The sequence below is a fragment of the Salmo salar genome, chromosome ssa18, assembly GCF_905237065.1.
Source record: "Salmo salar chromosome ssa18, Ssal_v3.1, whole genome shotgun sequence".
In the NCBI taxonomy this organism is placed as follows: Eukaryota; Metazoa; Chordata; class Actinopteri; order Salmoniformes; family Salmonidae; genus Salmo; species Salmo salar.
Window position 1 is genome coordinate 8,470,557 of NC_059459.1, and position 14,024 is coordinate 8,484,580.

Sequence of the window (14,024 nt, forward strand, 5' to 3'; positions counted from 1 at the left end):
GCCCTGACCATACTAGAATTACAAATGACCCCTTTACTGGTCAGGACGTGACACAGTCAAACTGTGCAAAAGTGAAACTGAAACAGTTTTTGGTTAAATTTAGGCAACAGGGCATTCATTTTGAGTGGTCAAGGTAAAGGTTTGGGATAGGGTTAAAAAAAATGAACAAGTGCTTAGCACTGCGATTGAATCAGCAATCCTCTGAGTCGTAGCTCATCGCGAGCCTACTAAATGGTAATAGGTGATCGCGTTGCGGCTTGTGGACGGTAGGAAATTGTGTTGGAAATAAAATGTGTTGGTCAATGTAAATTGTCCGGTTGCGATTTTATGAATTGTTCAGCAGTCTAATGGCTTGGGGGTAGAAGCTGTTGAGGAGCCTTTTGGGCCTAGACGTGGTGCTCTGGTACCGCTTGCCGTGCGGTAGCAGAGAAAATAACTTGGGTGACTGGAGTCTGAATTTTATGGGATTTCCTCTGACACTGCCTATTATATAGGTACTGGATGTCATGAAGCTTGGCTCCAGTGAGATACTGGGGCTACCCTCAGTGAGATACTTACACTACCCTCTGTAGCGCCTTACGGTCAGATGCCGAGCAGTTGTCATACCAGGCAGTGATGCAACCGGTCAGGATACTATCGATGGTGTAGTTGTAAAATCTTTTGAGGATCTGGGGACCCATGCCAAATCTTTTTAGTCTCCTGAGGGGGAAAAGGTTTTGTCGTGCCCTCTTCACGACTGTCTTGGTATGTTTGGACCACGATAGTTCGTTCGTGATGTGGACACCAAGGAACTTGAAACTCTCAACACGCTCCACTACAGCCCCGTCGAAGTTAATGGGGGCCTGTTCGGCCCGCCTTTTCCCGTAGTTCTTCACGCAAAAGGCTTGGATCTGGGCCTGTTCCAGTGAAAGCAGGATATCCTTCTCGATGGACTCGTTAAAGGAAAAAGTTTCTTCCAGTCCGCGGTGAGTAATCGCTTTTCTGATGTCCAGAAGTTATTTTCGGTCATAAGGGACGGTAGCAACAACATTATGTACACAATAAGTTAAAAAATAAGTTACCACAAAATGCTAAAAAAATGTTTAAAGAATTGCACAATTGGTTGGGAGAATATAAAACGTCAGCCATGTTCTTCTGCGCCATCTTCAAATTGTGCAAACTATTTAATATAAATTGATGGAAAATGTGCTGACCATTGAATATTTAATATATGTTTCATAGTTATTTATTTATCAGCATTTAATAACAGGTGTTGGCATTTAGGTAAGGAGTCAATTTTGAGAGTAAAATGATGTACGCATGTTAAAATAAAAAATAGAAAGATATTTTCTAGAAGGATATACAGTACATGGCCAAAAGTATGTGGACACTTGCTCGTCGAACATCTCATTCCAAAATCATGGGCATTAATATGGAGTTGGTCCCCCCTTTGCTGCTTTAACAGCCTCCACTCTTCTGGGACGGTTTTCCACTAGATGTTGGAACATTGCTGCTTCTTGCTTCCATTCAGCCACAAGAGGTCGGGCACTGATGTTGGGTGATACGGCCTGGCTTGCAGTCGGCGTTCCAATTCATCCCAACGGTGTTTGATGGGGTTGAGGTCAGGGCTCTGTGCAGGCCAGTCCGATCTCCACACCGATCTCGACAAACCATTTTTGTATGGACCTCACTTTGTGCATGGGGGCATTGTCATGCTGAAACAGGAAAGGGCCTTCCCCAAACTGTTGCCACAAAGTTGGAAGCGCAGAATCGTCTATAATGCCATTGCATGCTGTAGCGTTAAGATTTCCCTTCACTGGAACTAAGGGGCCTATCCCGAACCATGAAAAACCGCCCCAGACCATTATTCCTTCTCCACCAAACATTACAGTTGGCACTATGCATTCGAGCAGGAAGAGTTCTCCTGGCTACCGCCAAACCCAGATTCGTCCGTCAGACTGCCAGATGGTGAAGCATGATTCATCACTCCAGAGTCCGCATTTCCACTGCTCCAGAGTCCAATGGCGGCGAGCTTTACACCACTCCACCCGACGCTTGGCATTGTGCATGGTGATCTTAGGCTTGTGTGCGGCTGCTCGGCCATGGAAACCCATTTCATGAAGCTCCCGACAAACAGTTCTTGTGCTGACGTTGCTTCCCGAGGCAGTTTGGAACTCGGTAGTGAGAGTTGCAACCATTTTTACACACATCCTATGACAGAGCCACGTTGAAAGTTACTGAGCTCTTCAGTACAGGCCATTCTACCTCCAATGTTTGTCTATGGAGATTACATGGCTGTGTTCTCGATTTTATACACCTGTCAGCAGGTGTGGCTGAAATAGCCGAATCCAGTCATTTGAAGGCGTGTCCACATATTTTTGGTCATGTAGTGTATATTGAATAGTGAATGTATGCTTTTGCATTGTATTTCAAGTGAGTGCTCATTAACAGTTATGAGAATGAAATTAAACTACCCATTTCAGTTTTTGATTCCAAACTCAAAAGCATTAGGTTATATAATTTAAATATTAGCTGTCGAAAATAAACACAGTTATCTTGTATGCGCTGTCCGTGGTACTGAAGTCTTAAAACTATAGCCAAAAGGTCCCAATAAAAAAAATGTATAACAAAACAAAAAAAATAAGTGACAAATCTCCTCATTCTGACTAACACACTTTCCACATTATTGTGCTGTGTGATTTGTGAATGGTGCTGTGAGATGAGATGCTCAACAGTGAGTAGAATGGACATAAATCCACAGAAATGTAGTGATGTGTGTTATGCACTTCTCCTGGCGCCGAAGACGTGGATGTCGATTATGTCAGCCCCCCCCCCACCTCTCTGATTCAGAGAGGTTGGGTTAAATGCGGAAGACACATTTCAGTTGAATGCATTCAGTTGTACAAATGATTAGGTATCACCCTTTCTTTCCTTGAAAAATTTTTTTACAAATAAACAATATGCCTTTATCTCAATCATTCTTATTTGGATTTTTGTGTCAACAAACTTGTAAACTATTATTCCAATAGCTTGTATTCCAAGATAACCGTTCAAATACATGCGTAGGGAAATAGATAGAATACAATTGTAATACAATGTCTTGTAATTAGTGAAATTAAAAAATAAAAGGCATAGGGACAGTCTCCTCTTGGTGGTATACATTGGACATGCAGCCTAATGAACAACGTTTGTCTAATGAACAACGTTTGACAGGCCTATCATAATTTCATATGCTTTGAGAAAAAAAAGACCCATTGACAAATATTAAATATATCAAATGTAAAATGTTTCTTAGATTAAATGGAGGCGGGACATGTGGGGAAACGAACATGCTATGGAACAACTTGATATTTACATACAGTTTACTCTGTGTCCTGCCAAAATTCATGCAGATCTGTGTAATAGCCTAAATGACAAGTTATATATAAATTAAGCACCTATGTTTTAAGATATAAAATATACTTCATCAACAGTTAGTAAGTGATTGCAGGTATGCTTGAAACCCAGCTCCTGTCACGTATCAGGCCTCGATAACGGAATAAAGCATCAACTAATAATGAGGAATAATAAGTCTAATGTTTTATAGACCTCTCATAATTAATAATTCATTATAATTATAAATTAAAACGAACAAATTTTACTTGTTGGAAACTGTATCCCGTAAAGTAAGAAATACAACTATACCAGAAACACTCGGTCAATCTACAAACACGTTTATTTCTATTAATGTGCATGATCCGCACTAGCCTTTATGTAAACACATTAAAGGACATAAAAAACACATGTTGTTAGATCCATTTGGGGAATAATTCACGAAATATAGCATAGCACCAGATAATTCTGGAAAACGTGTCCCCAGCACACACATTCGTATAAATCCTTAATAAATTGCAATATCAAATAATTTGACAGTATGAATGAGTAAAAACACGATTTATTTGCGTAAAAGGAATAGAAGTCGAATAAAGTTCAAATGAAACAAGGAAACTCTCATTTGCTGCATGATAAGACCCACTCTATTGAATTTTAATAAACCATAGGCCTACATTTCCGCAGACACTAATCATCATTTATAAATTAAATTCAATACAATACTATATCTTATACTTTCAAGGTGTAACCGATAATAACTTTATAGTATAATAGTATACCATTTCTAATGATAATTCGAATAATATTAGGTCAAACAAATAATAAATACAAAAAACTACTACTACTACTACTAATAATGTTACATTAATAGTAGTATGGTAGTTCTGTCTTCTAGTATTAGGCTGCTAAAATCATATGATCTTTCATTTTTATTGATATTTCATCATGGTTGTAGTTATTGTTAGGCTATTACCATTAAATCTAAACATATAACCATCTACATATGAGGCTATAGCCTAGGCCCAAATAGAGGCATATTTGGTGAATGGTAACCAAAACAAATGAATACGTTGATTTGATTGGACATCCATAATTCTTTGACAAAACCTATCCAGCAAAGTATTGAGTTTCTAGTGGCTAGTGGTGATTGCATTCTGCCTCCAATTGCAACGAGGGAATGGACAACACAAACAGTTTGACAACAAAAAGTAGGCGCGCTGTGTTTCGATGAGAGAGGGGAGGAAGAGAGAGTGCGAGTGAGCGCGTGCGTGCGCGCGCGTGCGTGCGCGCGCGTGCGTGTGTGTGTGTGTGTGTGTCAAGGGGAGGGGGGGGAGGGGAGCAGACACCCCTTACAACTAACCACGACTCAGACGTTGACGAGCTATAAAGCTATTTGACACTTCTGTTTGTGATAAATCATTTAACTCAGGACAGCAGAAGGCTATTCACATGTGGAGAGTGGAAGGTCTAGAACTGCACCAAATGACAAATTAAGTTACTGGACGTATAATGGATTACTTGCTTGTCTATTGTGCAGGTTATGAGGATTTTATTCTCCAATAATCCTTACTTTCAATCACTGGATCCGCTATATAAAGACGTGACCTATAATTACCGCGCTTCTTGCATTTATATTAAAATGTAGTCTTACCATCGGCATCGACGGGACAAAGGACAGGAGCTTATTCATCAAAACGTCTATTAGTAACCGACAGACTACAATTAACATAAGGCTGTTCTTTACTTGGAAGAAGCAACGAATTGACTGCAAGGTGGTGTATTTTCATTCCCACTATTTGACCCTTTAAATATAGGATATGTTGTACCATATTTTGTGCTGTAATATTATTACCGCTATATTCTTGATTTTACTTGTGTATTCCCCTAGAATGAGTTAATATTTTTTTTCCCAGAAATAACTTATTGCTTTCTCTCAATATATTATAGGCTTCATAATGGACATACAAAATATATTCGAGGAGATGACCTGGCCATCGCCACGGAGTATATTATTGGCGTCTTTGACTGTTGTCTTTGCCGTGCACCTGTGGCGCAGGATCAGGCGGAACTGGGACGTGTGCAGCCCGCCTGGACCCTTCGCTTGGCCGGTCATTGGGAACGCAGTAGAGGTTGGCAAAACTCCTCACCTCTATTTCTCTCGCATGGCACGGAAATATGGGGATGTCTTTCGAATCAAACTTGGCTGCCGGGACGTTGTGGTGCTGAATGGCGACGCAATCAGGCAGGCGCTCATCAAAAAGGGATTTGATTTCGCAGGCAGACCGGACTTTACTTCTTTTCAATATGTTTCCAATGGCGATGGCATTGCTTTTGGAAAATTCAGCGAATGGTGGAAAGTGCACCGAAAAGTAGCCCAATCTACTGTTCGTATGTTTTCCAACGGCAACAATCACTCCAAAAAGACCTTCGAAAACCACGTTGTCTGCGAAGTTAGGGAGCTGCTCCGTCTTTTCCTGGGAAAAACGAAAGAGCACAAATATTTCCAGCCGATGACATACTTGGTGGTATCAACAGCTAACATAATGACCGCGGTGTGCTTTGGAAAGAGGTATTCCTACGACGACGCAGAGTTTGCGCAAGTTGTGGGACGAAATGATCAATTCACCCAAACAGTAGGGGCTGGGAGCATCGTTGATGTGATGCCTTGGCTCCAGTATTTTCCCAACCCAATAAAAACAATTTTTGACAATTTTAAAGAGCTCAACCGGGAGTTCAGTCAATTTATCGTTACTAAGGTTGTCGAGCATCGAAAGACCATTCAGCCAAGCACAATCCGGGACATGACAGATGCTTTCATCGTGGCATTGGACCATTCTCAGGACAGCTCGCCCGGAGTCTCACCAGGCAAAGATTATGTGCCACCTACTATTGGTGATATTTTTGGAGCAAGCCAAGACACACTGTCTACTGCACTGCAATGGATCATTCTGATACTTGTGAGGTAATAGCCTACGTATTCATTTTGAATCAGCTAAAGTGTAATTAAAGTACTCTTTTTCCTATAGGCTATAATATGTTCTATTAACAATGCATTTTATATTTTAGTCATAAAGCCGTCGCTTTTATCCAAAGCAACTTACACTAAGTGCATTCATCAATTCACAACAGCATATATGCTTTATGTTGAGAAAACCTATGCGTAAAACAGAAAAAGCTATTTTGTCTTGGGAAAATGATCCAACCTAATATACTAGTATGCCGCTGTCTCACTATCAACATAAAACAACGAAAGAGTACTATGCTCTGCTCTTTTATTGCTGGCAGCCTACTACTGTACGTGCTCCTGTGTCCCGCACGTCAGTAGTAGAACTAGGATGTTAGGTAATAGTCTTAAATAGCAGAAGTGCCCAGGCAGGTATTGGAATGAGGGCTCCGCTCTACTGAAATTTCGCTTGAGAAAAATAAAGTAATCTCAGCCGTAGAACATCATGATGTGAGTTGCCACTTTGCGCGGGAAAAAATAAAACCGTTTCGATGGTAATTCATGTTTATTTTGTCCAGTATTTGGTACTTACTTAGGATTACTTAGCATGTTGGCAACTGTAACCATGCTACCAAATCCCCAAATAACAAATTGCCAAATAACCTGTAGCCTATATCAACCTGTTGCTCATAGTTACCCATCAAAAAATATTAATGTATTGAGTATGCCCTCAGTGTTGAAATAGAGGTTAGCTTCCCAATAGGAAATTATTATCTCAATGAACAAAGATATCTGTGTTCTGAGTGTTCACCTTTGGCCATTTCCTATATAGGTTTCCTCATATCCAGCTGCGTCTCCAAGAGGAAGTGGACAAAGTGGTCTACCGGAGCCGTCTGCCCACCATCGAAGACCAGTCTCAGTTGCCTTACGTGATGGCCTTTATCTACGAGGTGATGCGCTTCACCAGCTTTGTGCCTCTCACCATTCCCCACAGCACCATCACCGACACTACCATCATGGGCTACACCATCCTCAAGGACACAGTGATCTTCATCAACCAGTGGTCCATCAACCACGACCCCGCCAGGTGGACACAACCAGAGACCTTTGACCCCCTGCGCTTCCTGGACCAGGACAGCTCTTTGAACAAGGACCTGGCCAGCAGCGTGCTCATCTTCTCCTTGGGAAAGAGGCGGTGCATCGGAGAGGAGCTGTCCAAGATGCAGCTGTTCCTATTTACTGCATTGCTGGCACACCAGGCCCACTTTAGTCCCGATCCGGACAAGCTGCCGACCATTGACTACACCTATGGGCTGACCCTGAAGCCCAATAACTTCTCCATAGCAGTAAATCTACGGGACAGCATGGACGTCTTGGAGGAGGCTAGCCAAAAGCCCCTCTATGGGGAGACCCAGGAGGACACAGGCAACTCCAGATCAGACTGAGAATATAGTTGCTAAAAGCATGACAAAAACGGTAAATGAAGCTTTTAAGAAGTAGATTCATGAACTGAAATTCGTCCTCATGTGCTATCAGGTATCAGCTAATATACAGTTAAAAATGTATTTATGAACTGAACACTCAGGCAAAATACCCTTCATATACATTATATTTTCTTTGTTTTACCGGTAATCACTCATATGACCATGGCTCACAAAAATGCAACTTTTAAAGATTTTTGTTAATAGGTTATTGCACTGATGTTTGTATATCTTTCACTGGAACACGCCAGAACATAAAAAAAGTGTGCAGTGTTCATCTGAGGGCGATGGCATGTTCTTTTACACTTGTTTGCCACTTCATTTACTGTATTTACTGGAATATTGACCAATTGGAGTTGATTCAGTCATTTTACTTGCACCCACCACCTCAGAGAGCACTGTGTGTACCTTTTATGGCCCAAATGATCTCCCAACAAGGTCAATATGATACAGAGAGAATATTGATTTAAGTAAATATAGGTAAGTAGGTAGATAGTAATACCAACCTTATTACTATTAAAAACAATAATTGTGTTTTAAGTGACATAGTGTTGGTAATTCTAATGAGCAGCCATACCCTAAATTTGACATATGCACTAAGGTTTTACAGAAAACTCAGATTATTGTGCTTTTTAAAAAATTGAGTCAACTTTAAAAAACAAAATATGGCAACCAGCTCTCATCAAGGCAAAGGGTGGCTACATTTAGATTTCTTTATCACTTTTTTGATTACTACATGATTCCATATGTGTTATTTCATAGTTGTGATGTTTTCACTGTTATTCTACAATGTAGAAAATAGTAAAAAAATAATGAAAAACCCTGGAATGAGTAGGGTGTGGACAAACGTTTGACTGGTACTGTACATTTGTTAAATTGAAATGGTCATTTTTAAAATCTATATTAGAATAGCGTTTTCTTTTTTATTGTCTTTTTGTTCTCTTCAAGTGTGTGTTATGTCTTCATACGCTTGAACGTTCAAAAGGCTGCTCTGCAAAAGTTCTTCATATATACCATATCATTAAGATTCTTCATTTAAGATACCAGTTATCAAATTATTTATTCTCCATGTTGTATTGAATACAGAACATAATCATAGTGTTACTGCAACTCTGATGATGCTCTTGTGAGAGTATTTTACGATATCTATCTGAACTGATGACATTGAGTTGATGAGTAAAGATAATATGTGTGATATTATACAGTCATACTAAATTAAAGGACATTTTATTCTTGCTTGATTTGTAACTAGTGTATTTATTATACTGATATGAGTTGGAGTAACAAGAGATTGCGTTTTGTTTTTATTTTAACACATGCCTCAGAAGAGGAGGTATAACTAACCAGCTTTTGAGTAAGTAGGGGATCATTCGAACCAAAATAAAAAGTAATGTGGGCAGGTAGAAAACAAATAGAATGCTGATTCTGCAGTGTTTAGGAATACACAAAGGTTATACACAAAGTCACTCAACACTTCCATATCTCAAACTCACTATGGATGAGATTTTCTATTTTTAAATGACCGGTTCAATTGTTTCCGAAAATAGAATAACCTTTAATTGTGTATTTTCTGAAATGACATAATTATTATTAGAAATACACTTTGTCTGGTTGTTTGATACAGTAGATTTCATTACTTTCTTATTTCAGCGAACAAATGTATTGTACTGTATTATGGGCACATAGCCATGTCATGTTGCAACAAATGGGAAGTGTTTAGGAGAGCCCTTTCCCTGCCGTACGTTTTATCTCGCTCACCCAGAACATCCTGTATTTCATCAGCGAGATGCTTGCAGCCAGACAGCCAGCTTGGAGTGCGTGACAAATTCAGATGAAGCCAGATGATTACTGATACGCTACTCCCTTAATGCTCACCCAACAGAAAAGGAAGAAAGTCAAAGAAAAAGATTTGCCTCAGATCTCAGTGTGAAGGAAAAGCATAGATAGACAAGACTCGGAAATTCGGCACATGTAAAATAATTGCGGGGTTGTGAGGGTTTGATTTTTGGAAAGGCTTTTTCAAAAACAAGCAAACCATATTCCAACGTGAAGGCAGAACTACGTGTCCAGGGTTCAAAGCTCTCATCAGTCCTCATCCTGCACACATGACCCTATGGATGGTCGTGGACATGTTGAATGCACCTTCAACATCATATTTGGCATGTAAATCTTGGTGGGGAAAAAAAAAAAAGTGGGATGCATGCCTGCAAAGCCACTAAACAACACAACACTAAACAATACATTAATTGCACTATAATGGTGACAAACGGTGCCCACAAACTCTTAGAGCCTACATAAAGCTGTCCCAACAGCAGCGTCCCAACAGCAGAGTCCCAACATCTTACCACTGCTAAACCTGGCTTTCAGCAGAGCCTTGTCTGGCAGCAAAACAGTTAATTCAGCCTCATTTAGTGCCATAAAAAAAACATAGCTGATATGGCTGACTTGCTTAAATAAGGGGACGACAAGCGGATGAGGCAATCGGTGATTTCGATTAACACATGAACGAACAAGCGACGACGGACTTAGTCAATATAACTATTTCTACAGCACTTTTGAAATGTACTGTACATCGACAGAATTCAGAACATGGGCCATTCTTAACATGGGCCATTCTTAACACGGAACCCAAACCGGCTCTGCGCGTGCGCCATCGTGGGTACATTTATTTTGTCCCCCCTACACCAAACGTGATCACGACACGCAGGTTGAAATATCAAAACAAACTCTGAACCAATTACATTAATTTGGGAACAGGTCGAAAAGCATTAAACATTTATGGCAATTTAGCTAGTTAGCTTGCACTTACTAGCTAATTTGTCCTATTTAGCTAGCTTGCTGTTGCTAGCTAATTTGTCCAGGGATATAAACATTGAGTTGTTATTTTACCTGAAATGCACAAGGTCCTCTACTCCGACAATTAATCCACACATAAAACGGTCAACCAAATCGTTTCTAGTCATCTCTCCTCCTTCCAGGCTTTTTCATCTTTGAACTTATATGGTGATTGGCATCTAAACTTTCATAGTATTACTACACCGACCGGCAACACAGTTCGTCTTTCAATCACCCACGTGGGTATAACCAATGAGGAGATGGCACGTGGGTACCTGCTTCTATAAACCAATGAGGAGACGGGAGAGGCAGGACATGCAGCGCGATCTGCATCAGAAATAGAAAGGAGTTCTATTTTAGCCCTTGGCAACGCAGACGCTTGTTGACGCGAGCAGTGTGGGTGCAATAATTGAATAACATAGATTTCTAAATGTATTTTGCAACGCTCGCTCACGACGCAAACGGTGTGGTCAGCCTATTACAGTGTACTCCATGTACCAGTCAGAACCGTAGGATAAATAAATGGGGCATTTAAAACATAATGAAAGCTCTTACAATATTCGATGATTACATTTCTCTAAAACAAGTTATAGGCTATTTGTGCATCACCAAGTTAGAACAGAAGGCAAATTAAGAGGTGAAAATAGAGCAAATTATTAGGGTGAGGCGCATTGGATGGCGTTTGGGTCTTTGCCTGTCAAAAAAGATACATGTCATATAACACTATTTGACATGTCAAATATTTGACATGTTAAATAAGCTTTTAATTTGACATGTCAAATAACACAATTCTACTACAGAATGTTGTGTGTGCTGAATTTGCACGTGCAAGCCAAGCACCACAACTACTAACGTTATGTGTTTACAATACCACGTCGGTGGAAATAGACCAAATTATTAGGGTGAGGCACATGGGCTACTAACAGCTTACTACACAACATACACTTAGTATTACTTTCTTAGCTACATTATACATTTATCCCGTGCATATTACATCATTTATGCAGCAGCATACAAGACATTTTTGGACTCACCTTGTGAAGGTGGCGCAGCGGTCCTTTGTGGGCAAATTTTGTCATAAAACTTTGTCATCAAAGTCTGGCATTCTCTGGATTTATGGTGGGAACTCGTAAAAAAAACCACAGCCACTCCTTTGAATAGCAGGCTAACATTAGTGTTTTCTTTGCAGGCTTGCAGTTAGCCACTGATTCCCTCCAAACAACTCATTGTTGAATTTGCGATTTCCAACTTGTTGTGTAATGTTTATGTGCAATGGCCGATGAGCACAGATACATTTTATATATAATTTCTCTTCATTATTTGTCTTCATATGGCAAGGATTAAAAAGGATGTGCCAGCATATCGTCGACTTAATGACAACTGATGGTGACTGCTAGCTAAGACTTTGAAAGTAAGATGTTGACATAATCAGTCAAATCAAAGCTATTGTAGATATAACGTGATTTGATGTCATTCTATCTGTGGCCAATGACCTTGAGCCTTTTTGGGTGGGCACTTCTAATATAACTTTATGGCAGAATCCAAGGGGCTAAAGTTTTCGAGCTCTAACCTTAGAATTGGGGATGATGTACTGTCCCATGAGTGACAGAAAACCGAGCCAATCATGACAGAAAACTGAGCCAATCAAGCGCAACGCTCTGTATTTTCTGCTGGCTAGCCCCACCACAGAAAAAACTGAGCTAGTGCTCAAAACAGTGCTCAAAACAGGTGGGACTCAGCCCCACCTGCTCTGAATGATGGGTCGCCATTGTCCCCAACAATGTCAGCTTCAGGGTTATTACTGGATCACAATACAGCCCCTGCTAACCCCTCTTGGGTTACAGGAAGGCAGGCAACACTCTACTATTACATTATTACCCACACAAGCCAGGAGAGAGGAATGAGTGTTGACCTGGCAAATGAAAGACGAAGCTTTACACCTCTGAAAATCCAGGCCACTTCCTGAAATGATCACAAACATCTGTGAGGAGGGTGGGAGTCATACAAATCAAGAGAGCACGTGGGTTGGGTGTGTGAGGGATAGGGCACATGTAAAACAAAGTTCTACAACATGATAAGTCCTCTTCTCCACTGCCCACCTCCAGAACAGCAGAACAGCGACTGACCATCTTAAGACTAATACTTACTTAAAGTGCTTTCATAAAGTATTCACACCCATTGACTTTTTCCACGTTTTGTTGTGTACAGCCTGAAATTAAAATTGATTAATTTGAGATTGTGTGTCACTGACCTACACACAATAACCTACGTCAAAGTGGAATTATGTTTTTCAACATTTGTACAAATGAATTCAAAATGAAAAGCTGAAATGTCTTCTGTCAATAAGTATTAAACCCCTTTGTTATGGCAAGCCTAAATAAGTTCAAGAGTAAACATTTGCTTAACAAGTCTCATAATAAGTTGCATGGACTCACTCTGTGTGCAATAATAGTGTTTAATATGATTTTTGAATAACTACCTCATCTCTGTACCCCACACATACAATTATCTGTAAGGTCACTCAGTCACGCAGTGAATTTCAAACACAGATTCAACCACAAAGACCAGGGTGGTTTTCCAATGCTGAATGCAATGTAATGTTTGGGGCAAATCCAACACAACAGATCACTAAGTACCACTCTACATATTTTCAAGCACGGTGGTGTCTGCATCATAGTATGGGTATGCTTGTCATCGGCAAGTACTAGGGACTTTTCTTTGCCAAAAAATAAATGGAATACAGCTAAGCATAGGCAAAATCCTAGTTCAGTCTGCTTTCCACAGACATATAAATGTCATCCATTTTGAATTGGCTGTAACACAACTAAATATGGAATAAATCAAAGGGTATGAATACTTTCTGAAGGCACTCACTGTATTTGTTATTTTATTAGGATGAATAATTTCATAAGGATGGATGTATATGGGTGGGGATTTCTTGGAGCACTTGTCACACCCTGATCTGTTTCACCTGTCCTTGTGCTTGTCTCCACCCCCCTCCAGGTGTCACCCATCTTCCCCATTATCCCCTGTGTATTTATACCTGTGTTTTCTGTCTGCCTGTGCAAGTTCATCTTGTTTGCCAAGTCAACCAGTGGTTTTCTCCTAGCTCCTGACTCTGAGCCTGTCCTGACTCTGAGCCCGCCTGCCTGACCATTCTGCCTGTACTTGACCTCGAGCCCTACCTACTGCCCTGTGCCGTTTTGGACTCTGACCTGGCTTTGAACTCTTGCCTGTCCCCGACCTGCCTTTTGCCTACCACTTGGACTATAATAAATATCAGAGTTCAAACCATCTGCCTCCCGTGTCTGCATCTGGGTCTCACCTTGTGTCGTTATAGCACTGGGGAGGATTTATGTACGTTTTGAAAATGATAGACTGTTTGTGATTTGAACACGTCACCCAAAAAATTA

At 40.4% G+C, this 14,024-nt stretch overlaps 1 protein-coding gene across 1 annotated transcript; it reads left to right on the top strand.

Annotated features, from left to right (window-relative positions):
* The first annotated feature begins 4,743 nt into the window (after positions 1-4,743).
* Positions 4,744-9,012, top strand: LOC106576803 (cytochrome P450 1B1). The gene is made up of 3 exons (XM_014154233.2): positions 4,744-5,123; positions 5,299-6,313; positions 7,128-9,012. The coding sequence occupies exons 2-3, from the start codon at positions 5,307-5,309 to the stop codon at positions 7,738-7,740; spliced, it is 1,620 nt and encodes a 539-aa protein (XP_014009708.2). The 5' UTR covers positions 4,744-5,123; positions 5,299-5,306; the 3' UTR covers positions 7,741-9,012.
* The last annotated feature ends 5,012 nt before the right edge of the window (positions 9,013-14,024 follow it).

Bases quoted from the DNA above. Each gene is read 5' to 3' on its own strand.
- LOC106576803 (XM_014154233.2), top strand. From the start codon at position 5,307: ATGGACATACAAAATATATTCGAGGAGATGACCTGGCCATCGCCACGG. The intron at 6,314-7,127 runs GTAATAGCCTAC...TTTCCTATATAG, and splicing joins ATCATTCTGATACTTGTGAG to GTTTCCTCATATCCAGCTGC.